Genomic DNA, 26,851 nt, shown 5'->3' with positions numbered 1-26,851 from the left:
GTTTTTGTTCAGGAAATTGTGTACTTATTTATTTCTGAACAATTGGGTCCTATTTTTTGGTTCCTCATCCGAAGTTGTAGCTCTTAAAAAATATGGATTAAAGATCACATGGTCACACACACCATTTGAACATCTTAGCATTAAGCTGCTGAACGTTTGAAGCCCCCTGATAATCTTTCTTGAAAGTGCAATTTGCTGTTTAAAGTCCAAGTCTGCCGGGAAATTAGTTCAGCTGGACGCCCCCACCAGAGCCCACTCTTTATCTACCACTACACATTGCAGATTAACAGCATATGGGGGTAAAAGTTTTAACATTATCGATGATTCCCCCCCCGGAACTATTGCAATACTGAGGTGCAACCCGTAAGAGCCCTGACTAGTAACACCTGTTTCACCTCTTGTCTGCTCAACTGCTCCGAATAAAACTCAGCAAACTCGCAAAGTAACAACGTGGTTTCAAGCAAGCTATGAGCTAAGTTATTGGTACTTTAATCAGTTTGTGGTTTTATAATTGACCGACTTTTGATTATCATATAGTTGGGAGATTAAATGTTCAAATTTCAAATGTATTAGAGAAGGAAAAAAAAATTATTTCAAACAACATGAAGAAAACAAAAGATCCAAACAACATATTTCTCTCTGTTTTTTTCTTTTTTTTTGAGAGGGGGAGTTGCGTATGGCATGAGAAGTTACTCAGCGAACACGGCGTACTTTCTCTTCTTGTCCCAATCCAAGAGATTTCTGGGCATTCGAGATGCCCTCAGTATCTGCAAGAATAACTCAGATTATAAGTTCATCATAAATGGCAACCATGTGAAGGGAAAAAAAACCCATGTTCGATCATTTACAATCAAATTCATGTGAGTTTCATTTTACTTTTCTACTTTGTGCCATGGTAAATAGTAACAATCATGGATCTAATAATGTGTTTGAAGAAATCATGCATCAAAAACTCATGTTAGGCTCCGAGTTGAAGATGACAGCTTCCTAAGTTTGGATAGTAACTTTCTCATGTAAACGTAATTTTCAATAAACAAAAAAAGAAGGATCACATTCATCAGTACATGATCTCCCTGGTTTCCAGTGAAAAAAATTGTAACTAGTCCCAATAGAATATTGAAATGGAACTATTTTTTTCTCCCCAACTAATATTGTACAGTTAACGCGTACCGTTTTTGAACAATATTGTCGATCTGTGACCCCTGGATGACAATTGTTGGGGTATTCCAACTATGTGAAGATCATGGGGCTAATCCATGGATTTTTCCTTGTTTTCTCGCATTTTGTATTAAGGATTAAATGGAAATAGTGCATCAAGCTGTGGCAATGGACAGATGTCCCTTGACACACGCACAAGAGAGAGAGAGACCCCTAAGATCCCATTTGAATAAAAAGATCTTTAATACGATTACTTAGGTCTCTCCCTCTTTTTTCAAATACCATTATATTACACTCCCAAATAGGTCCTAGAATGGGAAGGATTTTATCCGAAATCCGAGTGTTCCAAATCCAAATTTAGCGGGTTTGGTTCCTTCAAGTATATCCGAATTAAAATATGGTTCGGATATGAGTTAATGTCCCTTGACCTGAGTTGGGTCCGGATCCATCCTTAGTTCCGCCAAGATCCAAATGATATATTACTTTGCAAGTTGAATTTTTATATTTTTCAAGTTATCTTTCATCAACCAAAAAACCAAAAACGGTTGGTTGTATTGGTCAAGGCCTCTCTTCAAAATGGAGAGGTCTTGAGTTCAAGTTACCATTTGACTACATTTTAGCACTTTTATTTGAAATAACCTTGAACGGTTTGACATTATCCAACCCGATCGACCCGAATCAATGGTCGGATTGGATCCGAATATAGACTTAATGAAAGAAAAATGGTTCAAATATGGTGTAAACACTTAGGATCCAAGTCAGATCCAGATATGAATTCGGATATGGATACGGACATATTCATATCCGGCCGGAATCCGACCCGTTTTAAGCCCTACTTCCAAATGCCCCAACAAACTGCAAAGAGCAAGAATCTCCAAAGTTATCGCCCTTTAGAAGACAAACCCGAAATATACCTACTTGGGAAGACATTACACAAAACACAGCATAGTCCAACGAACAGTGAATTGGCCAAAGAAGATGACTGAGACAACCCTTGAAACATTAAAATGGATAAGAAGATGAAAACCAATGTCACTGCTAGACTTGCAAATGGAAAAAAAAAAATCAATGACTATCTTTCTATGATTAATTAAATGGTCAAGAATGAGAATTTTGTCCAAAGATGCCAAACCAAAATCAAGGATTAGAGCTTTGGAACCCCAAGGAAGGAAAGATCCATATGTGGTATCAAATCCACATAGAATGGTCTAATTGTGAACAAGCCATTGTGATTCCTCAACCACAATCGCTTATATTCAACCAAGAGAAGAGGGGGTGGGATATTGTTGATACAAACGAATAACTAGAGAAGGAATTTGTCTCCCAATAGTTGAGATTTCTCCTGAATCCAAAGCTCCACGAGATTTTTCCCCACATCACCAATCCTCCCAGAAGCAGACCCTATTCCTTTTCCTATCCTAAAAAAGAGTTGTTTAATGAACTTGGAATACCTATCCAAATCTTATATCCCTTGGAAAAAACAACTCACCATGTCCCATTCAAGATTCCTACTCCCATACTTAGCCTAGATAATCCTCTTCAAAAGATTAATTTGTTCTGTGCCAAACCTACATACCATTTTCCCAAGAGAGTAGTGTCCATAATCTTGGGTTTCCTAACCCCTAATCCTCTCCATTTTTTGGAAGAGAAAATAATCATCCATTCCACGAAATGATGTTTATGAGTCTTTTCTATAAAAAGTCTCTAATCAATTTTCCAGTTCTATTCACTATGGGCATCAGAATGGGAAATATGGGCACAAAGTAAGCAATAATACTAGACAACATAACATTCCCTCCCATAGAAAGAAAACAAGATTTCCAAAAATTCAATCTATGCTTAAATCCATCAATGAAGGGATCCCAAATAACTTCTGATATATAGTTGGCCCCCAACGGGAAACTAAGGTACGTAGATGGGAAAGCAATTGCACCACATCCCAAAACTCATCCCAAGAACCTGTATCCAACTCCCCCAACCTTGACCTTGATTTTAGATGGATTAATGTCAACTCAACAAGGGCTCAAAACAACAAATGAGACCTATCAAAAGTTTCAATTGTTCAATAAGAAGCTCCTACAAATAATAAGGTATCTACAACAATAATAGTGACTTTCAATCACTAGTACGATATATAAGGACCACTATATGAAGTTGCATAACATCATCAATCCTGACTTTTTTGTTTTTATACAAGTTCAATGCTTAAATATTGATGGCTTGTTGAACATTGTGAATCACATGAAAGTAGGATATTCCAAATTAAAGCTTCAAAGAGTTCTAAAAAATGTTCTTTGTGTGCAAGATCACAGTTGAAGTGTACGCTTCACGCCTTGAGGCTTAAGCCACAAACCTACAATAAAAACCCCAACCGTGGGTCTATTTTTTTTATTTTTTGTTTTTTTGTTTTTTGTTTTTATTTTTTGTTTTGTTTTGTTTTGTTTTGTTTTGTTTTGCTTTACTTAAAGAAACCTCCCAATGTCTTTTATTTACTAAAACGTCATAAATAGAAGTGTTTTTAGGTTAAGAAACATAAGATTTGTAGAGAAATCTCTCTTTTGAACCATATTTTCTCCCTACACAAAGATTTGTTCATTGAGCAATTAATTAGTTTAGGCTTCTATGTTGTTCTTAACTTCTAAACAATTTCAAGTTTTCTTCAACTTTGTCTTATAGTAATTATTGTAATTTTAAATTTTTTTTAAATGCAAGAAAGGGCAAAGCCAAAGGAACCAATCCATTGCATTTGATCAATGAAGAAGAGTACCAAGATATAGAGACAAATCCTGAAGATGATACAGGAATCCGATATCATGATGACTCTTTGGAGGACCCTACTAGTGAAGATGATTTTTAGTTGTTTTAATTCTTCTCTAATTTATAATCAGGGTTTAAATCTTCATTGCTAGCCTAGACTAATTGTTTATTTGATATTTGATACTATGAATGATGATATATTGCTACTATATTACATTTTTACTTCCCTACATTTTTATTGTATAATGTTTATTTGATGTTTGATGGTCGTATACTTGTTTTATTTTTCTTCTTTTATTTCCTTGTAGTTTTATATTTGTTATAACTTTATTATAATTGTTATATATTTTTACGATTTTTTTTATAAGTTAATTGAGGCTTACGCTTCGCCTCAAGAACCCAAAATGCCTCAAGTACACCTTAAGAACTTTAAAACACTGGATCACACTGAATTGAATTTAGTCCATAAATCTAAGAATGCGGGAATTCTTGATTGCTACAAACAACTTGTTTTGGTTTCTCATTCCTAATCTCAAGCAAATGTTTATGGACCTCATAGGTCAGCCAATATTTGAGGAGTTCATATCTTGAAACAGCCAGTACTAAAAATACTCCTCTCCAAGAATCAAAAGGCAAAGACGTATAAATGAATTACATATGAACTCTAAAATTTTCTCCCTTGAACTCTCTAAATGATACCAATCCTCCTATTTATAACCGGGGAGGCTGACATCAAGCTTACCATGAACACGCAGAAAACATTCTCTCATCATTCCAAATGGTCCCCACTTTTATGCAACGTATTTAAAAAACGTTACATGGGTTGAGCTTAGCAGGGATGAAGATAACAAGAGTGATGAATGGAAAGACTAAGAAAGATAAAATTAAAAATGAACGCATCCTCCTACTTTTCCACCCCAAGAAACCGCATTCATATTTAGTAGCAATAACCCTTCTCCACAAATTGGAGTTTGCATCAAACACATTCATACCTATATAAAAATGAATCTGAATTCCTGTATTGATACTTCCCATTCTTTTCTTTATCTTTTTCTCTCTTTTTTAATCAGAAATAGTTCCAATTCTAATAAGATTACACACAAACATGGGAAGAAACTAATGATGATTTAGGTATACAAAAGTATAGAGTGCCAAGGATAATCAAATCTCTGGTAGCAAGTTCTCTTTGCAGTTTGCACAAATGCATATAGTTTATATGGATTAAACAATAAATAAATAAACTACAAAGTGCAAAAGAGAAACAGATGCTATTGGATGTCAATTTTGGTCCATATGGTCTAGTATGTTCCCAATGGAATAGAGAATCAAAAACAGTAAGTAATATCAAAATAAATAATTGAGTAATTATATGATGTTAGCTACAATAAACTTACCAAAGAACTGCGTGAAAATGCGAGTGAAAAAACTCAAGTTCCGAGAAACATTGTATGCCATTGCTGGAGGAAGAGGTTTCACAACAGTGTCGATGCTAAACACTCGTTGAAGAAACTGTGGGTAAAAAAGGAAATCCATCTTAGAAATTACTCAAGATCATATCACTTGCAAAACAATCTAAATCAGAGAAATAGAGGATTTATGCAGTTGATGATGCATGGCAACATGGAAAACTAAGTTATTAGTGTTAGAGATATATTTAATCAATTTTCTTTTTTATTTTGGTGGGCCGCCTGTACCAACCACCATGTACATGTACAACAGTTAAACATAACCACTTATTGTGGAGGGGCATATAGAGATTCGAAGGTGTGACCTGGGGACCAAACCCAGTCACCCTTACCATCTAAGAACACTAAGCAGTTATAATCTCGTGCCACAGTAAATCAAGCTATGGAACAAGTGTTATCCGGTAGATACCCGAGAAGCGAACAAAAAGATTGATCGAGGCTTGTGTTGAACACAATATCCTTAAGACAATTTTGTTCCCGCAATTTGATGCCCACGGAGCAATGAACAATTATCTCCCAAGATACAACGATCACACGTGCAGAGGCAGTACTACAATCTACACGTCTAGCGAACCGAACGCTAAGTTTGTACTCTCAAGGAATGCAGACGATAAATCAAAATGCAAGCATGTTAAAACAGCAGAGGAGAGAAAATAATTTGAATGAAAAAACTAAAGTCGAAATGACATATTTATAGAATATTAAGAGACATGGTGTCTCTTGAAAAAAGAAGGTTCTAAGAGACATAATGTCTCTTGGAAAAGGAAAAGTGTCTCTTAAGAGACAACCCAAAAAACCAAAAGAGGCGTCTTAAATGGATGAACAAGCACCCATGGACGGTGATAGGAATTAAGAGGTGTGCCCCTTCAAAAAAAAATTTGAAATTAAGCCCAAGCCCAACACGTAAGTCACGCACACCCACGTGAAACCAAATTGTTAAAATTTGCACCCCCCTTGCGCACGCATTGTGTGCGCACGCATTGTGTACCCACACACACATTAAGGATTTTTTAGACCAATGGTTTAAACCCTTCTTGAGCCCATGGGCCCCTTATGCACGTGCATGGGCTTACTCAAGTCCATCTGTAAACATTGTGATAATCAAGCAACGATAGCAAGAGCACAAAATAATATTTACAATGGTAAGTCTCGACATATTCGTCATAGACACAATATTGTTAAGCAGTTGCTCTTAAATGGAGTTATTTCCATTGATTATATAAAATCTAAGGAAAACCTCATGGATTCGTTTACCAAAGATTTAACAAGAGAGCAAATATACTGCACATTGAGAGGAATGGGATTAAAGCCTACACAAAAGGGTCATCACAATGGCAACCCAACTTATTTGACTAGAGATCCCAAGCTCTAGGTTCAATAGGATAACTAGTTGTGTGTGACTCACCAATAGCACTAAAGAGATAAACCCTTCTACCCACTCCTATGATGTAACGATGCTGCTTGTAACGGTTTTTTAGGGTAAGTTTTGCTTTAAATGATGCCTATAACTTGAGTCTCAAGTGGGGTACAGTAGGGTACTCTTAATAGGAATCACCTATGTGAGTGTGAAGTTAGGCCGCTTCCATGAGAATTTATAAATGTTAAAATTCTCTATACCACTCATGAATCTAAGATTGTTCAGGGCCAAAATAAACACAACCGTGAAAACCGACTATGTCAAGAAAGGAACTATGTGAATTTTATTGTCTTGATTTATACTTAAGGTTCAACAGTTCAAGACATCGTGTTCATTGTTTAGCTAGTAAATCCTATAATTTTTACTAGGGAAGATTCAAAGCCACAAGCTACCTATCTTGATATAGTATCTTTCCTATTTGTACTCTCTTAGTTTTATTTTGTTTTATCGTCATTTTAGTTCTTGCCATTTTCATTCATGTGGGGGATTGTTGAAAAAAATCTATAAAATTTTTCAAATTTTTGCGACCAAGTGAGTCTTTTTGAAATACGATTGAAGTGGGTCCCACAATTTATTTGAGGCGGAACCACTTGGAAACTTATTCTTCTCATTGAAAAGAATAATTTCATTTATTTAATTGTCAAAAATCCCTTTTAGGTCAATGAGAAATCGGCTCCAAACAACCCTTACTAGCCATGGTTTGTTGTATGTGATTTGTAGAACTATTGAGTTTATTAGTGAAACTCTTTAATCCCACATCAATTAGGAATAAGAAACTTGTCTATTTCTTATATAGAACTTCTCATATCACTTAAGTGAATATGAGATAGAGACTTAGATAAGCCCATGCACTCGCAAGGGACCCATGGGATCAAGAAGGATTTAAACCATTGGTCTAAAAAATCCTTAATGCGTATGCGGGCACACGATGCGCATGTAAGGAGGGTGCAAATTTCGACAATTTGGCTTCACGTGGGTGTGCGCAACTTACGTGTTGGGCTTGGGCTTAAATTCAATTTTTCTTTTGAAGGAGCACACCCCTTTATTCCTATCACCGTCCATGGGTGCTTGTTCGTCCATTTAGGACACCTTTTTTTATTTTTTGGGTTGTCCCTTAGGAGACACCTTTCCTTTTCCAAGAGACATTATGTCTCTTAGAACCTTCTTTTTTCAAGAGACACCATGTCTCTTAATATTCTATAAATAGGTCATTTCGACCTTAGTTTTTTTATTCAAAATTTGTTTCTCTCCTCTGTTGTTTTAACGTGTTTACATTCTGATTTCTCGTCTACATTCCTTGAAAGTACAAACTTAACGTTCGGTTCGCTAGACGTGTAGATTATAATGCTGCCTCTGCACATGTGATCGTTGTATCCTGGGAGACAATTGTTCATTGATCCGTGGGCACCAAATTGCGGGAACAAAATTGTCATAAGGACATTGTATTTAATACAAGCCTCAATCAATCTTTTTTTTCGCTTCTCGGGTATCTACCGGATAACAATCTTAAGACAATTTTGTCGGAATTTTTTTATTCTGTTTTCACAGATTAAAAAAAAATGAATCACTAAGAAAAACCCGAGAAATTTAATGGCTCGGATTTCAAGGGTTGGCAACAGAAAATATTGTTTTATTCGACAACATTAAATTTAGCCAAATTCCTTCAAGAAGATGTTCTTGTTCTTAAGGAGAACGAATCAAATAGCACAACTGTTGTTGCTATTGAAGCATGGAAACATTCTAATTTCCTATGTAAGAATTATATCCTTAACAGATTGGATAACAACTTGTATAACATATATAGTCCAATCGCCACTGCAAAAGAACTGTGAGAATCCTTAAACAAAAAAATAAGACAAAAGATGCCGGATAGAAAAAATTTGTAGTCAGCAAATTCTTAGATTATAAAATATTGGATTCCAAAACAGTAATAAGTCAAGTCCAAGAACTTCAGATTATTCTGCATGAAATTCATGCAGAAGGCATGTCTATTAGTGAATCATTTCAAGTGGCATAGGTAATTGAAAAATTACTGCCATCTTGACGAGACTTCAAAAATTATTTGAAGTACAAAGGCAAAGAGATGAAGCTCGAAGACTTGATAGTGAGGTTAAGGATTGAGGAAGACAACAGAATGAGTGAGAAAGGGGCGAAGAATAATTACTTCAAGTCTAATGCCAATGTGGTGGAAGTCGAACTCTCACAACAAAAAGAGGAAAATCTCTAATATGAGTCTTAAAGGCAAAGACTTTAAAAGATTCAAGGGAACCTGTTTTGTTTGCAACAAACTTGGACATCAAGCCAAGGACTGTCGCAAACGTAAGGACCAAAATTCATCAAAGAATAAATTTGTTCAAGCCCAGTTGTCTCTGAAGTAAATTTAGTCGGAAATCCTAAAGAATGGTGGGTAAACACAGGGACTACTCGACATATATGTTCTGATAAAAATTTATTTTCAGAATATATTAAAACGAAAATGGATGAACAACTCTTTATAGGCAACTCTTCAACCTCAAGAATTGAAGGTCAAGGGAAGGTGGTGCTGAAATTTACTTCAAAGAAGAGTCTTACATTGACTAATGTGCTGCACGTACCAGACATCCAGAAAAATCTTGTATCTGAATCTTTACTTAGTAAGAAAGGTAAAGTACCATTTGCCCACATAAATCCCATTTTTAGTAAGTACAAATTTATCATATTCAAATACCAATCTGAAATCCTTCTTATTAAGTAAAGATCCGGATACAAGATTTTTCCAGATATCTAGTACATGCAACACATCAGTCAATGTAAGGCTCTTCCCCGAAGTAAATTTCGGCACCACCTTCCCTTGACCTTCAATTCTTGAGGTTCAAGAGTTACCCATAAAGAGTTGTCCATCCTTTTCCATTTTAATATATTCTGAAAATAAATTTTTGTCAGAACATATATGTCGAGTAGTCCTTGTGTCTACCCACCATTCTTTAGGATTTCCGACTAAATTTACTTCAGAGACAACTGCAAAGAGGTTGATATCAGAAACAATTGCAACAAGATTCTCCACTTCAGTCAACTGGACTTGAACAAGTTTATTCTTCGATGAATCCTGATCCTTGCGTTCGCGGCAATCCTTGGCTCAATGTTTAGGTTTTTAGCAAACAAAACAGGTTCCCTTGAATCTTTTAAAGTTATTGCCTTAAGGACCCAGAGTAGAGATTTTCCTCTTTTTGTCATGAGAGTTCGACTTAGGCCATTTAACTTCCACCACATTGACCTTAGACTTGAAGTAATTATTCTTCGTCTCTTTCTCACTCATTATGTTGTCTTCATCAATCCTTAACCTCACTATCAAGTCTTCGAGCTTCATCTCTTTACGTTTGTACTTCAAATAATTTTTGAAGTCTCTCCAAAATGGCGGTAATTTTTCAATTATTGATGCCACTTGAAATGATTCACTAATAGACATGTCTTCTGCATGAATTTCATGCAGGATAATCTGAAGTTCTTGGACTTGACTTATTACTGTTTTGAAATCCAACATTTTATAATCTAAGAATCTGCTGACTACAAATTTTTTATATCTGGCATCTTCTGTCTTATATTTTTTGTCTAAGGATTCCCACAATTTTTTTGCAATGGCGATTGGATTGTATACGTTATACAGGGTGTTATCCAATCTATTAAGGCTATAATTCCTGCATAGGAAATCAAAATGTTTCCATGCTTCAATAGCAGCAACAGTTGTGCTATCTGATTCATTCTCCTTAAGAACAGGAGCATTTTCTTTAAGGAATTTGGCTAAATTTAATGTTGTCAAATAAAACAACATTTTCTGTTGCCAGCGCTTGAAATCTGAGCCATTAAATTTCTCGAATTTTTCTGAGTAATTCATTTTTTTTAATCTATGAAAAAAGAATAAAAAAAATCCGACAAAATTATCTTAAGATTGTTATCCAGTAGATACCCGAGAAGCGAACAAAAAGATTAATCGAGGCTTGTGTTGGATACAATGTCTTTAAGACAATTGTTCCCGTAATTTGGTGCCCACGGATCAATGAACAATTATCTCCCAGGATACAACGATCACACATGTAAAGGCAGCACTACAATCTACACGTCTAGCGAACCGAACGCTAAATTTGTACTCTCAAGGAATGCAGACGATAAATCATAATGCAAACACGTTAAAACAATAGAGGAGAGAAAAAAATTTTGAATGAAAAAACTAAGGTCGAAATGACCTATTTATAGAATATTAAGAAACATGGTGTCTCTTGAAAAAATAAGGTTCTAAGAGACATACTGTCTCTTGGAAAAGGAAAGGTGTCTCTTAAGAGACAACTCAAAAAATCAAAAGAAATGTCCTAAATGAAGGAATAGGCACCCATGGACGGTGATAGGAATAAAGAGGTGTGCTCCTTCAAAAGAAAAATCGAATTTAAGCCCAAGCCCAACACGTAAGTCGCGCACGCCCATGTGAAGCCAAATTGTAGAAATTTGCACCCTCCCTGCGCGCGCATCATGTGCTCGCACACACATTAAGGATTTTTTGGACCAATGGTTTAAATCCTTTTTGAGCCCATGGGCCCCTTGTGCGAGTGCGTGGACTTATGCAAGTCTCTCTCTCATATTCACTTAAGTGCTATGAGAAGTTCTATATAAGAACTAGACAAGTTTCTTATTCCTAACCGATGTGAGAATAAAGAGTTTTACTAATAAACTCAATAGTTCTACAAACCACATACAACAAACCATGGCTAGTAGGTGTTGTTTGGAACCTATTTCTCATTCACCTAAAAGGGATTTTTGAAAATTAAATAAAGGAAATTATTCTCTTCAATGAGAAAAATAAGTTTCCAAGTGATCCCACCTCAAATAAATTGTGGGACCCACTTAAATCATAGCTCAAAAAGACCCGCTTGGTCACAAAAATCTGGAAAATTCTGCAGATTTTTTCCAACAGCAAGAACACCCCACTTTCTAAGAATTCTTCGTGTTGGACGAGATGTTGACACAGGTGTCACACATGCCAACACCAAACATGATTTGGTGTATCTTCATTTTTTTTCTTTCTTTTGATAAGTGTATATCTTCATAATTAATACTCTAATACTAATCAGAATATTGAAATGAAAAGATATAATAAAAAAATCAAAATTAAGGGAAAGCATGAAGTTGGTATATAAAACTAACCTACAAAACACGATACTCGTAATCTGTCAATGAAGCTCAAAATTCAGAGAAATTGAGAAAAGGGTACCCAAGAAAACACCCCAATTTCAAATTAAATCACCCAAATCAAAATTGAAGGAAAGCGTGAAATTGTTAAAAAAAAAATTAAACTTCAAAGTAAGACACTCTGGAATCAGTCGATGAAGCACAAAATTCAGAGAAATTGAGAAAAGGGTATCCAAGAAAACACCCCAAATTCAAATTAGACTACCCAAATAATGAAATTCAGTGGAGAATAGGAAATGGGTACCAAATAAAAACCCATTTTGATAAACACGTAAGAGAATTTCATTTTTTTTTTAATGCAAATGAGGCGTAACACCCAGTGATTAATTCTTCATCTCTAAAGCGTAAACTCCAAAGCAGAGATGAAATACAGAGTGAGCAAAGAAAGAGGAGAATTGGGTATGAGAGAGAGAAGAGAGAAAACACCTGAAAGTTCCTCTGAAAGCTGTATTTGAGTTCTGGGTCGATTTCCGAAAGGGAATCGTTGTCGTTGATGGGTTTCGAAGAGGCAGATTTCTTACCAGGAACATACATGGTGGGTGTACTTCCAGGCTGGTTGGTGACTTTGAGCTTCGCATCTTTGAAGCTTTCAGGTTTCTCTTGGTCTCCTCTCCATGGCGCTGAAGACAATAGCTCTTTCTTCATCTTTCAGAGACAAATGAAGTCAAGAAGATAACCAGAGAACATCTGATAAATCGTTTTTGGGTGATTTAGATATAGGGAAAATTACCTAATGGTCCCTGATGCTATTTTTTCTTTTTGATTAATCCTTATGAGCTGAACAGTGCATTTAGTAAAGGAAAATTTATTTAAAGGCGCATAAGAGTTTCTTTTTAAATAGTCCCTTGAGTTTTGCGCGGTTGCTTAGAAGGACATTTAGTAAATTTTTTCTTTCTAAGGTGCTGTTTGTTAAACTGAAAAAAATAAGTGCTGAATAGCATTAAGCGCTGAAATTTATAAGCGCTGAATTTAAGTGCTGAAAAAGTTGTTTGTTTAAATGCTGAATCATGTTTGTTACACATTGCTGAAACTGATAAATTGTCTTTGTTACCCTTACAATCATATTATACATTGTTTACATGTTTCAAATACTTATTTATTATCAAACACAATAAAATATATTATTTCTTATAAAATTAAAATACAATTTATTTTTAAATAATAAATAATACTCAAATAATATTCACTTTATAAATAATAATTTCTATTTATAAAAATCCACAAATTTCAAATTAAAAATAATAATGTCATACAAGCCACCAAAATTTGAAATCAACTTTAAAAGAACTTAATTTTGGATGAATAATTTTTTATGGAAATGAAGGATGTGTAATTATAAAAGCACCCTATGAATTAATAAGGACAACCCACATTATAGCCATTTTTTGTTTTGTTTTATATGGGTTAAAAATTTTGGAATGAGCAAATTTTTAGTGAGGATGGTCTATATGGTCTAGAGATCATCCTCACCAAAAATCAGTCTATTTTGAAACTTCTAACTCGTTAAAAGTAGTTTTTTTTTTTTAAAGAGACAATTTACCGTTCTTGAACTTGTTTTGATAGGGTTAGAAGTTTCAAGATGTGCTGATTTTTTGTGAAGATGATCTCCTCATTGTAGAGATCATCCTCACCAAAAATCAACTCATTCCAAAAATTTTAACCCATATAAGACAAAATAATTTAGTTATGGTGTGGGTTTATTAATTTGTGAGGTGTTTATATACTTATCATGGGATATAAGAGGTAATATCCTTTAAAGAATAAGGGCATACTTGTCCATGTTCAAAAAAACAAAAGGCATACTTGTCCGTGTTCAAAAAAGCGAAGTGCTTACCGCTTCAGCACTTTTTTTCAGCATCAAAATAGTGCTGAATTTTTTTCACTTATTTTCAGCAATAAGCACGAGTAAACAAACGCGCTATTTTGACAAAAGTGCTGAATTTAATTTTTTTCAGCAATAAGCACTGAAATATAGCGCAAACAAACACCACCTAAATGATCTCTCGTAGCGACAAGTTCAAAAATTTTAATGGTGAACTCCACACTTTTTTATTTATTAGTGTCAAGTTCAAAAAAATTATTGTTGAACTCACCACCATTTATTGTCGAGTTCACTACTTTTTATTTACTATCGAATTTGATACTTTTTTATTATTGTCAAGTTCACCACCTTTTACTATCGAGTTCACCACTTATTAAATAAAAAGTGATGAACTCGACACTGATAAAATCCACCCATTTTCAATTTCGAGTTTTTCTAACTTAAAACTTGAGATAACAACTTGTTTAAATGATTTCAACCCAAAAAAATCATTCTTAATCCATTTTCATCTAAAAACTAAGAAAAAAAATTGAAAAAAATCCTAATTTTTTATATACATCTTCAAAATATTTGAAAATGATTTTTTCTTTTTTCTAAAATCTTTTTTGACGGAATGGAGTCTCCGAAACTTGATTAAGATGTGAAAAATCCAAATCTTAGATGAAAATAATGAATTCAAATGGTTAGAACATTCAATCCTGAGAAATGTGGGAGATGAGTTACAGGACCATTTAGAAAAAATGTGTTTACTAAATGTCCTATTAAGCAATCGTTGAAAATTTATGGACTATTTAAAAAGATGTCCTTCCGCGAAGGGTCCTTTTGTAAATCCCTAATTTTTAATCAGTCCATTAATCCCACTCTAGACATTTCTCAATATTGAAATGCCAAAATTTCTCTAACCATTCAAACTCACCATTTCATATAAAAAATTGGATTTCCAACATCCCAATAAAGTTTTGGAGAATCCAATCCGATGAAAAGGATTTGAGAAAGAAGAAGTCATTTTCAAGCATTTTGAATATATATATATAAAAAATTAGGTTTTTTTTTTTTTTTTTTTAAAATCAATTACGGATGGTTCTTTTGGTTTGAAATCATCTATAAAAGTCGTTGTGTCAACTTTTAAGTTGATATTTCCATATATTTTAGTTGAATAAACTCGAAAAATACGAAATCAAATAAATTTTACAATGCCAAGGTTGACAATTTTATTGTCGAGGTCGACAATTGTTTTTAAATTATTGTTCACCTCACTAGTTTTAATTATTGTCAAGGTTAACAATAATTAAAAAAAATTGCCAATCTCGACACTGTAAAATTTAGAAAAAATTACTCTTAAAATCACATTTATTAAAATATGATCCAATAGGTCCCTAGTTATAGAATATGAACCTTTAAAGATCATGTTTTAGAAACGTTTTCGTAATAGAGATTTTATGTAACATCCATTATAATTTTATCCAAAACTATCAGAAATACCCTTTATATATATTAAGTTGTTAATTTATTTATAAATTATTGAAAATACCCTAACCTTCCTCTCTCTCTCTCTCTCTTTCAAATCTCCTAGAAAGAACCATGAAAGTTCAATGTGTATTTTCGTTTCTCTCAATGAGATAATAATTGATTATACCTATTACACCCCAACTTGTACCTATTACACCCCAATTTCTTAAATTATTTATCATGCCCCAACTTTTAAATGTTAATACCCAACCTATTACACCCCAAATTATTTAAATTACTTATAACACCCAACTTTTAAATGTTGATAGGTCAAGTTTTATTGCTTGACCCATTTTTCTAAAGTAAGATTTTATAACTATTATTAAGAGTCATGCTGGAGTGACTTCAAGATTCGACCTCGTATCACACATCTTGACATGAAAGTGGATATGAACCATAGATTGTTTTTCACTCGTATCTTAAGGATAAGCATTTATGATTCCCATACACTTTCATGTCAGGATGTACGATGTGAGGTCCAATCTTGAGGCAACTTCAACATTATTCTATTATAAATTTATAACTGAGAATCTACCATTATTAATTAACAATTACAAATCCAGTTCTTTTTATCACTTATGCAATTACGGATTGTTATATCATCTTTTAATCTTACACTTCAAACATTGGCTCAAATTATAATCTCAACATTATCAACTATTATAACATTCGATCAAACAATTTTAATAATTGTTTATAATTATGATTAGAGTCCTAAAATTCTAAACAAAAAAAAAAAAAAAAAAATCTAACAAAACAATGGGAGAGCTTCTTTTGGCACCCCAACTTTTACTTATTCTCAACCCTTCACTTAAAATGGTCATATCAAGAACTTAGGCCAACAACATTCAAATCAATTTTTATGGTAAAAAAGAACCTTATAAAAAATAATGGCTATTAGAAAAATTCTACATAACCAAGATTAAAAAGAACCTTATAAAAATAATGACTATTAAAGAAATCTTACAAAACCAAGATGATGGCTCACAAAAATATAGTTTTTCAAAAGAAATTAATGAAAATATTAAAAAAATGGACTTCAAACAAGAAGAATATCATAACTAAAAACCTATCTATATGGATGTTCAAATTGAAGCTTGGGATGTAAGACGATTATACCCTTCTTCATGACAGCGGCTGCAATGTATTGGCCTTTTTCAACTTCTTGAGATTCAATGTCTCTTTTTCGACCTACCAGGTGGATGGTACATGGAGATTGTATATTGGTTTTCAAGGTATTTTCTATCCCATCACCATCTAACTGTGGCATGTCATGTGTCCACATAGGTCGTATGTGATGTGAATAAATCATAACTTGTGTATGGATTTTATAACAATCGTCGACATAAGGATACATTGAACAATGTAATTTCAAAAATACAATATATGCATGTATGCACGGCATACCGGTAAACATCCAATCATAACATGAGCATGTCATGTCTTGTAAATTCACACGATGGTATACCAATCCTCCACGTACCTCAAATTCAAATCATGATGCTTGATAAGCTTCCAAACTCTCGCTCCATGTTGTATTTTTATTTATTTTCAAATCAACTAAATGATCAATTGTAGCACTCCATTGTTCTTCACAGTGCATATTGATCAAATTCATCATTTTCCTAATCAATAAGTCCTAAAATTGGCATATTACATGCTTCTATAATCCATTTGTTATATGATTTTGTATGATTGGATGTAAGCAAGTCATAACGTTTGGTCAGGAACTTGCATTCCGCCCAATGTTCAAGTGATTGTGTTATCACCCAATCATGAGTCATAAATGAGATGAGTTTAATCTCATTCAATGTTTTTTGGTAATCCACCTCAAAGATTGCCGAACTTGCTTCGAGAAGTAACATCCCACTAAGTGTTGCATAAAATTTTGTTTTAAATGGAAATAACAATGTGAATGAAATCTAGACTCAAAAGTATCTTCCACAACATAAAGTATATTTTGGTTCTTGTCTGAAATAAATATGATATCCCAATCATCATTCAATGTCATCTTTAGAGTTAATAGAAGAGTCATGGTAAAATGACTTGCCAGGTGGCATAATCAATTGACTCACTGACGTGACAAATTCGGGAATCGTAGATCTGTATGCCTCAATACACACGATTGCACTTTCCCATTAAAGAAAATGTCCTGAACGGGATGTATATCCCGAGACGAAAAGATTTATGTTTTCCAAACTTGTCCACGTCAGTAAATCGATTGAGTATGCCACCTAGCAAGTCATTTTATCAAGACTTAGAAACCACTTCCAACCTTCATATGTCTCCGAGTTAACAACAAAAAATGTTGCGGGGAATATGCCATTACAAGCATCGACAATTGTCGTTGCAAGTAGTGTCCCTTTGAATTTTGCCTTCAAAAATGTTCCATCAATAAATAAAATGGGATGACAATCAGACCAAAGACTATGGAAGGATGCGTGGAATGCAACAAATAATTGGAGAAAATATGAATCCTCTATTACTGTATGAATTACTACGAACCCAGGGTCGAACTCCATTATCCTATTACAATTAGGCCTGTTAATGGATCGGGCTAGGCAGGGCATTAAATGGACTAAGCTTTTTAAGGCTAAAAAACTTGGCCCGAGCACTACCCATCTAAATATTGGACCAGGCCGAGCTTAAGTAATAAAATTTTACTCCAAGCCCGGTCCATCTATAGCCCGCCTACCAAATTCGTTTTTATTGTATAAAACACATACCAAATAATAATAAATTAATTAAAATAGTATTTTACTAGCATACTTGACAAAATTAATTGTATTCTATATAATAAAATTTTATGGGAACCATTATTAATTCATAAAATTTTTATTATGCAATATATTTTAATATAGTATGATGGATCGGGCCACCCAACATGCATACATTCAATACCCAAACTCGACCCTATAATAAAGCAAGCTTAGCTCGACTGATAACTAAATGTGCTAAATTATTAAACCCAAACTCGGTCCATGGCGAGCTGTATCGGGCCAATACCCGACCCATTGACAACCCTAATTACAATACCATGGTAATCGCATATATGAGTCTTTTGATGCATCATGAATTTCACCATTTACAAATTATTTTCCTTTCCATGCTGCTTATACTGTAACTTAACAACATAACCTCGAAAAAAATCTTTTAATATTTTCATAGGTGCATAAGCTGGCGTATCCTTAATTTTGTTAATCACAACATTAACAACCAACTTCTTTGAGATCTTTAGCTTTGTTGTGACATTACATTGTGTATGCATACTCATCTACTTGTAAATTGTGAATCTACTGCCATACTAATTTTACTAGCGAATACCTTTCAATCACACCCTTTAATTGAGAATTTTACCTTAATACATTCTTTATTGTTCTTGATGAAAGAGTAGAAAGTCGATAATCAATAGAAAATTTTTCCAGTGTCAACCAAAAATCTTCACCACTTTCAAATATTTGTTCTACACATTCAATTCCTTCTTCCCATAGTGCGAACAATAATGGTTTTATTCTCTCAATGACTTGATTTGAGGTAGTTGTCATATTCGTAGACATTTAATATAACATATGCAAAAAAAAAAAAAAAGATATTTAATAAATGAAATCATAAATTGAAATGTATCTATTTTGAAATCTCAATGACGCAATAATAGTTTTTTTTATAAATAAAATAAAAAAGTAATGAGAGTTTCATGCCTTCACCCAATATATAAATCTTCAAGGAAATATAATACAAGAAAATATCGAATAAAAATCGAAGAAAACATGAAAATTCGGGACTTCCATTGAATTTCTTTTCTTTATGGGAGAAGAAAATGTTGAATTAAAAATAAAAATAAAAACATGAAAATTAGTCTTCCTATGAATTTCTTTTTCTTATCAGAGATTAACTTATACAATTGATCAACGCTTTAGAATTCAATTTTTTAATGGAAAAGATTCATGTAATCTTATCTAATTTTGTCAAAAAAAGAAGAAAAAAAAGAAAAGTAGATATTTCACCAAATTTCAATTGTTAGATCTAATATTCTTCTTACTTGATCGAAGGTTCGGCCATGATCCAATATCAATTTTTGGAATTTTAACAATTTTCTTCATATGTAATATGTATTTCACCTACAACCTTCAAAACAAATATGAAACATCTAGAAATGTTAAAGAATCGATAGTGTGGATTACTAGCAGAGGACCACAGACCGTGAGAGAGAGAGATGATTAGGGCCTAGAAAGTTGTTTCTAAGGTCCTATTTACGGAGACGTTAAGGTTTAATAGTATATAAAATCCCCTAAATAGACATAATACATTGATAATCTATGTTTATTATTGTTTTTGAATAAATCATGAATTTTTGGACTTATTATTATTATTTATTTATGATAGGCCAAAGTTGCGAAATTCAAAAGGATGAACCAAAATAATTAAAGACTTACATTACGATTCAAGACCCAAGACAAAACCACAAACCAAAGATCAAAGTTATTGGGCCTAGCACTGCGATGCGATAAACACCTTGGGTGGCACAGTGATGTCAGCAAACTTTGTCTCGAAATTCGTGCAATGTTAAGACGGCGTGATTTGTAATGTAGAAAGTTAAGGTTTAGAGTCCTTGTAAAACACGAAAGTGTTACAAATTCTAAATGAACTGTAATCTGACTTCTATAAAGAAGAGACCTGATAAGAGCTTAGGATCACCTTCTTTTATTATCTCTTATCTTTTCTAATTTTTATTTTAGTCTACTTTTTTTTTCAAGCTTTGTAAATAGAATAAGTACTCTGCCAGTTTCAGGTCAAGATTAAAAAAATGATCATCATTTTTTTTCCCAATTTCTTCTTTATTTAATGTTTATTTTGCATTTATTATTCTTGATATGATATGTGTCTAGACCTCCATTAGAGAGGTCGATGAAGTCTGATCAAGATTATTTTAGTTAACTTTATTTGTTTTTTTTTATGATGCTCCAATTTTTTATTGTGATACCAATTTGTCAAGTAGTGATTATTAGATATAATATTTATTCTCATGCTTTTGATAGTTTAATCTTAGATAAGTTCAAGTTAAACTATGTTTTGTTAGAGATTTAATATTTAACCTTTTAATTTCGTCTTATTAAATATCACCACAAAATTTATGATCAATATTTGGATTAATAGATTTCATCTTCTGATCCAATAACATTAGCTTTATTGATTAAATCGAGATAATAAGTAAACAAATAAATTTATAAGATAAATTATTTTGGTGGATTTGATTGATCTAATTCTTTACATTGTGATTCCTACTATTGTTTGTCTTAAATTAGTTTTATTTCAATTTTCTTTAATGCTTTGTACTGTGATTATTTTTAAGTAAAAAAATTATTGGATCAACGTTGTCTCTATGATTGAGACCCCTTGCTTTTCAAGGTTTTTATGTATTTTGTTCTCTTTTATTTTTATTGATAATTTGCACTGAACGAGAGAGAGAGAGAGAGAGAGAGAAATGTTCTTGGGTATCTATAAAAAAATAACATTCAATAAAAAAAATTAGAATAAGCCATACCTATTTAGATTTCGATGAAGTCAATGTCAAACAATATTAATGGAGTTTTTATTTTTGTTATTTTGATTTCAATGGAAATTGGAGAAGAGGCCTAGGGATTAGGTTGGTCAACGGATAGTTGAAAATCTGAATTCGAATTTTCGGATTTTGGATTAGAATTCAAATGTTTTTTAACATTCGAAACAATTTCAAATACAGATACTGATGTCGCTATATCCAATCCGATAATATCCGATTTGATTCGAATTGTTTATATATTTTAAAATATTTATATTTTTTAACGTATTAATTTAATAACTTTAATTGTTATTTTTATAATTTTCTCACGTATTTGTCTTCTCCGAGAAACTTTTAGCCTTTTAGTTTTAGGTTTTGTTTTTGGTCTTTCCCTTTGGAATAGAGAAGAGAGAAATATGGTGAAGGGTTGCTCATCTTCTTCTGATTTCTCCGCCATCTTCTTCAACGGGAACACAAGGTCTTCTTCTCTAGTAAACTTTAGTTTTCACATGCACCTCTTTCTCATTTGAGGTTAAGATTTCTCACACCCTTTTATCTCATTGTCTTACATGGTTTAGGGGATTTGATTTCTCACACACTCCCTTTTCTTTGGCGACTTATCGACCTTCATTCAACTATTCAAGTGAGTTCTCAAATCTCTCTCTCTCTCACATAGACCTTCAATCCATCATTTTATTGTTAGAGGTTGAAGAGGGGACGGCATTTGGAATGGTATTTCCATTATCTATTTCAGAGGACCACGGACAAGGGGCATGTCATCAATTTGAAAGGGGTATCTCAAATATTCTCTAATATGGAAGGGTATGCCTAGTTTTTACCTTTTTTGGTTAATGTGTATAGTATATACTGATATTAAGAGCAACTCCAACCCTACTACCTATACCCATACTCATTTTAATAGTTGTGGGTAACAATTATGGGTATTCATGGGGCGTACTCTAACTGTACTACCCATTAACATAAATTGTTTAATAATTTTTTAATTCAATTCAAATTTAAAATGTTGAGGGATGGGTCTTGTGTTGGAGACACTATTTTTTGACTCTATCATCCAAAACAGCAGTTGGGAGGGGATGCGTAGTGTGTTGGGATGCTCTAAGTGATTTGGAGATTATTTTGGAACTCCCAAATCTCAACTCCATTATAATGAGCCATGCAATCTTATCTTGGTCATACTCCATCCAGTCAAAAAAACTTGTTATAAGCCTTTGTGATTTTAGTTTGTCATATAGTTAAATATACTTATATATGGGTGGTGTTTGACAACCAACATTGATCAACCCCGTGATACCTGATGTGCTAATCAACTCGGTATACTAGAATCAAGTTGATTACCCGTTGGAAGAGTAGTTACTTGGGGTGAGCTCATGTACATTTCATGCTTGATTGAGAGAGTATATTAGGAATCTAGGATTGATTGTGCCTATCAGTTATGTTATTTTTTAAAGTGGATAACTTTCTACTTTGTGCGACTTTCCATTAACTAATGCCACAATCTAGGAAAGGATCACTATAAAACTAGGATTGATTGTGCCTATCGGTCATGTTATTTTTTAAAGTGGATAACTTTCTAATTTGTGCGACTTTCCATTAACTAATCCCACAATCTAGGAAAGGATCACTATAAATCCCTATAAATAAGGAAAGGAGTGCCATGTTTAAGGGGTTAGTTAAGAAATGTGATTAACTTATAAATAGGAGAGAAGACCAATATGAAAAAGACCTTTATGAAAATTGGTGGAGCTTGCTAGTCCTTAGTTCTTGCAACTTCTATTCTAATTGAGCGTCCAAGGGTGTTTGGTGGGCACCACATTGATGTCCCAATTCAACAGATGAAGATAGACAATTTTGTCTTTCACCAGACTTGGATCCAACTCAACTCGATTTGAATTACTTCATTCAGGTTGGATTGGCGTAATTTTGTATTTTTTTTTTCTTTTTTAAATCTTAATTCTTTGTTAATTAGTATGCCATTACGTCCATTTCATTTTATAAGAATCTATGTTACAGAAAAATAATAGAGCTAATATTTTGATAAATCAAAAACTATAGTTTTCAAAGTAACATATCATTAGGGTCTCGATAAATCTAGGGATAGATCCTTGTCTGACCTAGATCCGAGTAAAGTCAAGGTACGTTAAATCATATTTACTTTATCCATTCTTTTTACTCGGATCTATTCAAAGGATCCAAATTCGATTTTCGGATCAAATCCGACCCATTTTATGCCCTAAATTCACCCTACACAAGTTCACTCCTTGTAATATAGCAGTGTTCTAGCAGAGGCCTGGCCGGTTACTGCCAAGTCACAATCTCGGTAGGGTCCATTCCCCAAGTCGAGAGTCGGGACATGTACTTGTAAGTCATCAGCAACGCCGAAAATAGACTTTGAGAACAAAGGGTATCAAGAGGAGGAGAAGAAATAGGAGGGAGGAAAATGAAGTTCACTGTGAAAACATGGAGCGGCAAAGGTGGAAGGGCACGTGTAGGTGTTGTACAACTGGGCAGCTGCCCAAACCCAATTGAGACTCCGACTCTTCTTCTCTATACCAGGAAAGGGCTGCCCGTTTTCATTGCCCCTGATCTCCTTCCTTCTCTTCCTTCTCCCGATTCTCATCTCTTCCAAATTAGTCCTCTCCACTTGTAAGTAATTACCATCTCTAAGTAACTTATACTTCATTACCCGCATATTAATCAAAAACCCCAATTCATTGCATGCCATGTGTATTAGGTTTTCAGGATTACAATCTATGATGCACACCACTTGTTTGTGATTTGGATTTGATGTGTACATTCAGAGGAACTATTAAATGAGTAGGGATCCAGAACGGTGTCCCGTACCTAATCAAGGTCAGGTGGCACCCCATTTTATGCCACGTGGAATTTTTGGGGGACCCACTGACCATAGAGATGTGTCGTCCATCTCTTGGTGAACCTATGTACCAAAAATCATAGTGTTTGATAACTTGTATCCACTAGATCTAAGGTCTTGAAAAAGAGTTTAAATCTAACGATTAGAAATCATTCTTAAGACAATGCTATCATCAATGGATGAACATCCCCAATCAAAATGATATTTTTAGGTTCTCAAGGGATGGACCACATATTCATTCGGTCAGTGGGTGACCAAAAATGCCATGTGGCACAAAATGGGGTGCCGCCTGACGTTGGTTAGGTACGGACACCTGTTTTGGATCCCTACTCTTATTAAATATCTTTTAATTTTATTTCAATTGTTAAATATGGATGTTAACATTCCATCATGCTTGAAGAAACCTTGTGCTGGTTCAAATTTGAAAATTTGTGGATTAAAATCTTCCTTTGATCATAACTAATTTGTCCTTCAAGTCTTTGCTATATTCAAAGACATTCTTGTTAACCATTGAGCCCACAATCTTTAACCCGAAAAAGTGCTTTTATACCATTTGTTACAAATCCTAAAATAAATATAAAATATAAAATATAAAAAATGCTTATGTAAATAATTCAACTATTCAAGCATCCAAGTAAGTACACCCATATTGCACTGATAAAAAAAAAGTATGGCTATTATTACATATCCTAAGTTATTCTTAAAGAAACTATATACAATGATATTACTTCTAAATATATAATATATGAAGGTGCCAACTTGCTAAGTTGGTTAAAAATCTGGGTATTGATACGGCAACCTGGATTAAAAACCCTCATTCACCTATTAATTACTAAACACTTATTTTGCTCGCCTTGCAAAAAAAAAAAAAAAAAAGTAAAAAAACATAATATCTATCACATATTGAAGTAACAAAATGAACTTAAAAGTACATATACATAAAAAAGTACCACATTTTACAACTATTACCTTATCTAGTTTAAATGTTAGATTAATCTAACTATAACCATCAAGTATTCATATTTCAAAAAGTATTAAAAAAAATACTCATTTGATGGCGACTAGAAGATAGCGAAAAAAAAACCTCTTCGTCTTTGTCAATGATGACTTACTCTGAAGAGAGATTAAAGTTTTTGTGGGGATTGAAGATGTCTTTGAGGAGAAGTAAAACACATAGGCATAATAGAAAGTCTCTTTGGTTCCTTCTGTTTATATATATAAAAGAAGACCATTAGACATAATTGAATTTTCAGGCAAATATGCTGAGGCTAAAGCGAGCGAACCTTAAAGTTGAGTTTCAAAAATTAGCTGCTATGGAGGAAATTAGTTGGAAGCAAAAGTCGAGAGTTCGGTGGCTCAAGGAGGGGGACAAACATACTACTTTTTTCCATCGTATAGTGAATTTTAACAACCGGGTGAATTTCATCTCGAAACTTAAAGTAAATGATATGTGGAAGATTGGGTAAGAGGAGGTGTGTGAGGGGGTGGTAAATTTCTACAGTAACTTGTATACGGAGGATTACGTGGATAGGCCTTTATTAGATTCTCTACACTTTGATGCCATTTCCTTAGAGCAACAGAAGTGGCTTGAAAGGCCGTTCGAAGTCGAAGAAGTGTGGGGAGTGGTGAGTAGTTTGGCGAGCGACAAGGCCCCGGGGCCAGATGGTTTCTTTCTTGGTTTTTTCAAAGCTTGTTGGGAGACAGTGAAGGAAGACATGATGGCAACTATCGAGGACTTCTATAGGGAAGGTTTTCTAGATCTGGGTTCTAACTGTACCTTTCTTGCGTTGATTCCTAAGGTGTCGGGGACTGAGGACATAAGGGATCTTAGACCGATTAGTCTGGTGAGTTCAGTTTATAAAATAATCTCGAAAATCTTATCTTCCAGGTTTAAGACTGTGTTGAGGGATATCATTGGTCCGGTTCAAGGAGCTCTTGTTTCAGGGAGACATATTTTGGATGGGGTTCTGATAGCTAATAAATGTATCGACTCGCGCCGTAAAGCTAAGATTCTAGGTTTAGTATGCAAAGTTGATTTAGAGAAAGCTTATGACCATGTGAACTGGAATTTGGTGAAGTATCTGTTAAGGAGGATGGGGTGTGGCGATAGGTGTGTTAGATGGGTCATGAAATGCATTTCAACTTCCACGTTCTCGATTTTGGTCAATGGATCTTCGATAGGGTATTTTAGAAGTTCAAGGGGTCTTCGCCAAGGAGATCCGTTGTCGCCTTTTCTTTTTGTGATAGTCATGGAGGCCTTGGGAAGGATCCTTTCCAAGGCGGTGGATATGGGGGATCTTTCCGGTTTTTCCACTAGGGAGGGTGGCCATGTGGTGTCTCATCTCCAGTTTGCAGATGACACCTTAATCTTTCTGGATTACTCCCCACGTCAGTTGAGTTTCTTAAGTGGCATTCTTGGGTGTTTTGAGGCCATTTCTGGTATCCCAGTGAACCTTCGCAAAAGTAAGTTGTTTGCGGTTGGTGAAGAGGAAGGATTGGAAGTAGCGGCGGTATCGATTGGTTTTCAGATAAGGGAGCTTCCATCTACTTACTTGGGGCTTCCTTTGGGGATAGGCTACACTAGCAAGGATATTTGGGAGCCGGTGTTAGAAAGGATGAGAAAGAGACTTAGTGCTTGGAAAGCGAAGCTTCTAACGAAAGGTGGGAAGATCACTCTCATTAAAAGTGCGTTAACTAGTATTCCCATCTATACTCTATCTCTTTTCTCATTGCCCAAATATGTGGAAGTTTAGTTGGAAAGAATATGCCATGATTTTTTATGGCATGGCAAGGATGGTATTAGAAAGCACCATTGGGTGCGTTGGAGTAAGTTATGTTTGCCCAAGAAAAATGGGGGGCTGGGTATTCGCAAATTCGGAACTATGAACTCTGCTCTGTTGGGGAAGTGGCTTTGGAGGTTCGGCGAGGAAGGGGATAGTCTTTGGAGGAAAGTAATCGTGGAAAAATATGGTGTAAGTGGGAATAGGTGGGAGAGTGGCCCAGCGAAAGGTGCGTTGGGGTGTGGTGTTTGGAAAGGAATTCTTAGGAGACTTCCGGCAGTTAGGAGCAAAGA

The 26,851-nt window shown here is 34.2% G+C and overlaps 2 protein-coding genes across 4 annotated transcripts in view; one reads left to right on the top strand and one right to left on the bottom strand.

Annotated features, from left to right (window-relative positions):
* Positions 1-550: 550 nt before the first annotated feature.
* Positions 551-12,706, bottom strand: LOC147401791 (zinc finger/BTB domain protein). The gene is made up of 3 exons (XM_086443210.1): positions 12,442-12,706; positions 5,310-5,424; positions 551-767 (listed from the first exon to the last, which is right to left on the bottom strand). The coding sequence occupies exons 1-3, from the start codon at positions 12,658-12,660 to the stop codon at positions 694-696; spliced, it is 408 nt and encodes a 135-aa protein (XP_086299336.1). The 5' UTR covers positions 12,661-12,706; the 3' UTR covers positions 551-693.
* Positions 12,707-23,011: 10,305 nt separating this feature from the next.
* The window catches only part of LOC147401790 (uncharacterized), a 34,953-nt gene continuing 31,113 nt past the window's right edge, over positions 23,012-26,851 (top strand). For 2 of the 3 annotated variants that reach the window (XR_015178705.1, XM_086443204.1), the window contains exon 1: positions 23,034-23,549. Coding sequence is in view for 2 of the 3 variants with exons in the window: in XM_086443204.1 (XP_086299330.1) it covers positions 23,344-23,549 (206 nt within the window). In the remaining variant the exon portion in view is untranslated. Of the gene's footprint in view, positions 23,550-26,851 lie in introns of all 3 variants that reach the window. The other variant, XM_086443205.1, reaches the window with a different exon arrangement.

Source organism: Akebia trifoliata, chromosome 5, assembly GCF_017979445.1.
Source record: "Akebia trifoliata isolate Shusen 1 chromosome 5, ASM1797944v1, whole genome shotgun sequence".
Lineage (NCBI taxonomy): Eukaryota > Viridiplantae > Streptophyta > Magnoliopsida > Ranunculales > Lardizabalaceae > Akebia > Akebia trifoliata.
The sequence above is the reverse complement of the archived record's forward strand: the minus strand, read 5'-3'. Positions and strand labels throughout refer to the sequence as shown.

Excerpts from the sequence above, each read along its gene's own strand:
- LOC147401791 (XM_086443210.1), bottom strand. The coding sequence starts at position 12,660 with ATGAAGAAAGAGCTATTGTCTTCAGCGCCATGGAGAGGAGACCAAGAG. Across the intron at positions 5,425-12,441 it reads GCTTTCAGAGGAACTTTCAG|TTTCTTCAACGAGTGTTTAG; the intron begins GTGTTTTCTCTC and ends TTTTACCCACAG. Across the intron at positions 768-5,309 it reads CATTTTCACGCAGTTCTTTG|ATACTGAGGGCATCTCGAAT; the intron begins GTAAGTTTATTG and ends TTATTCTTGCAG.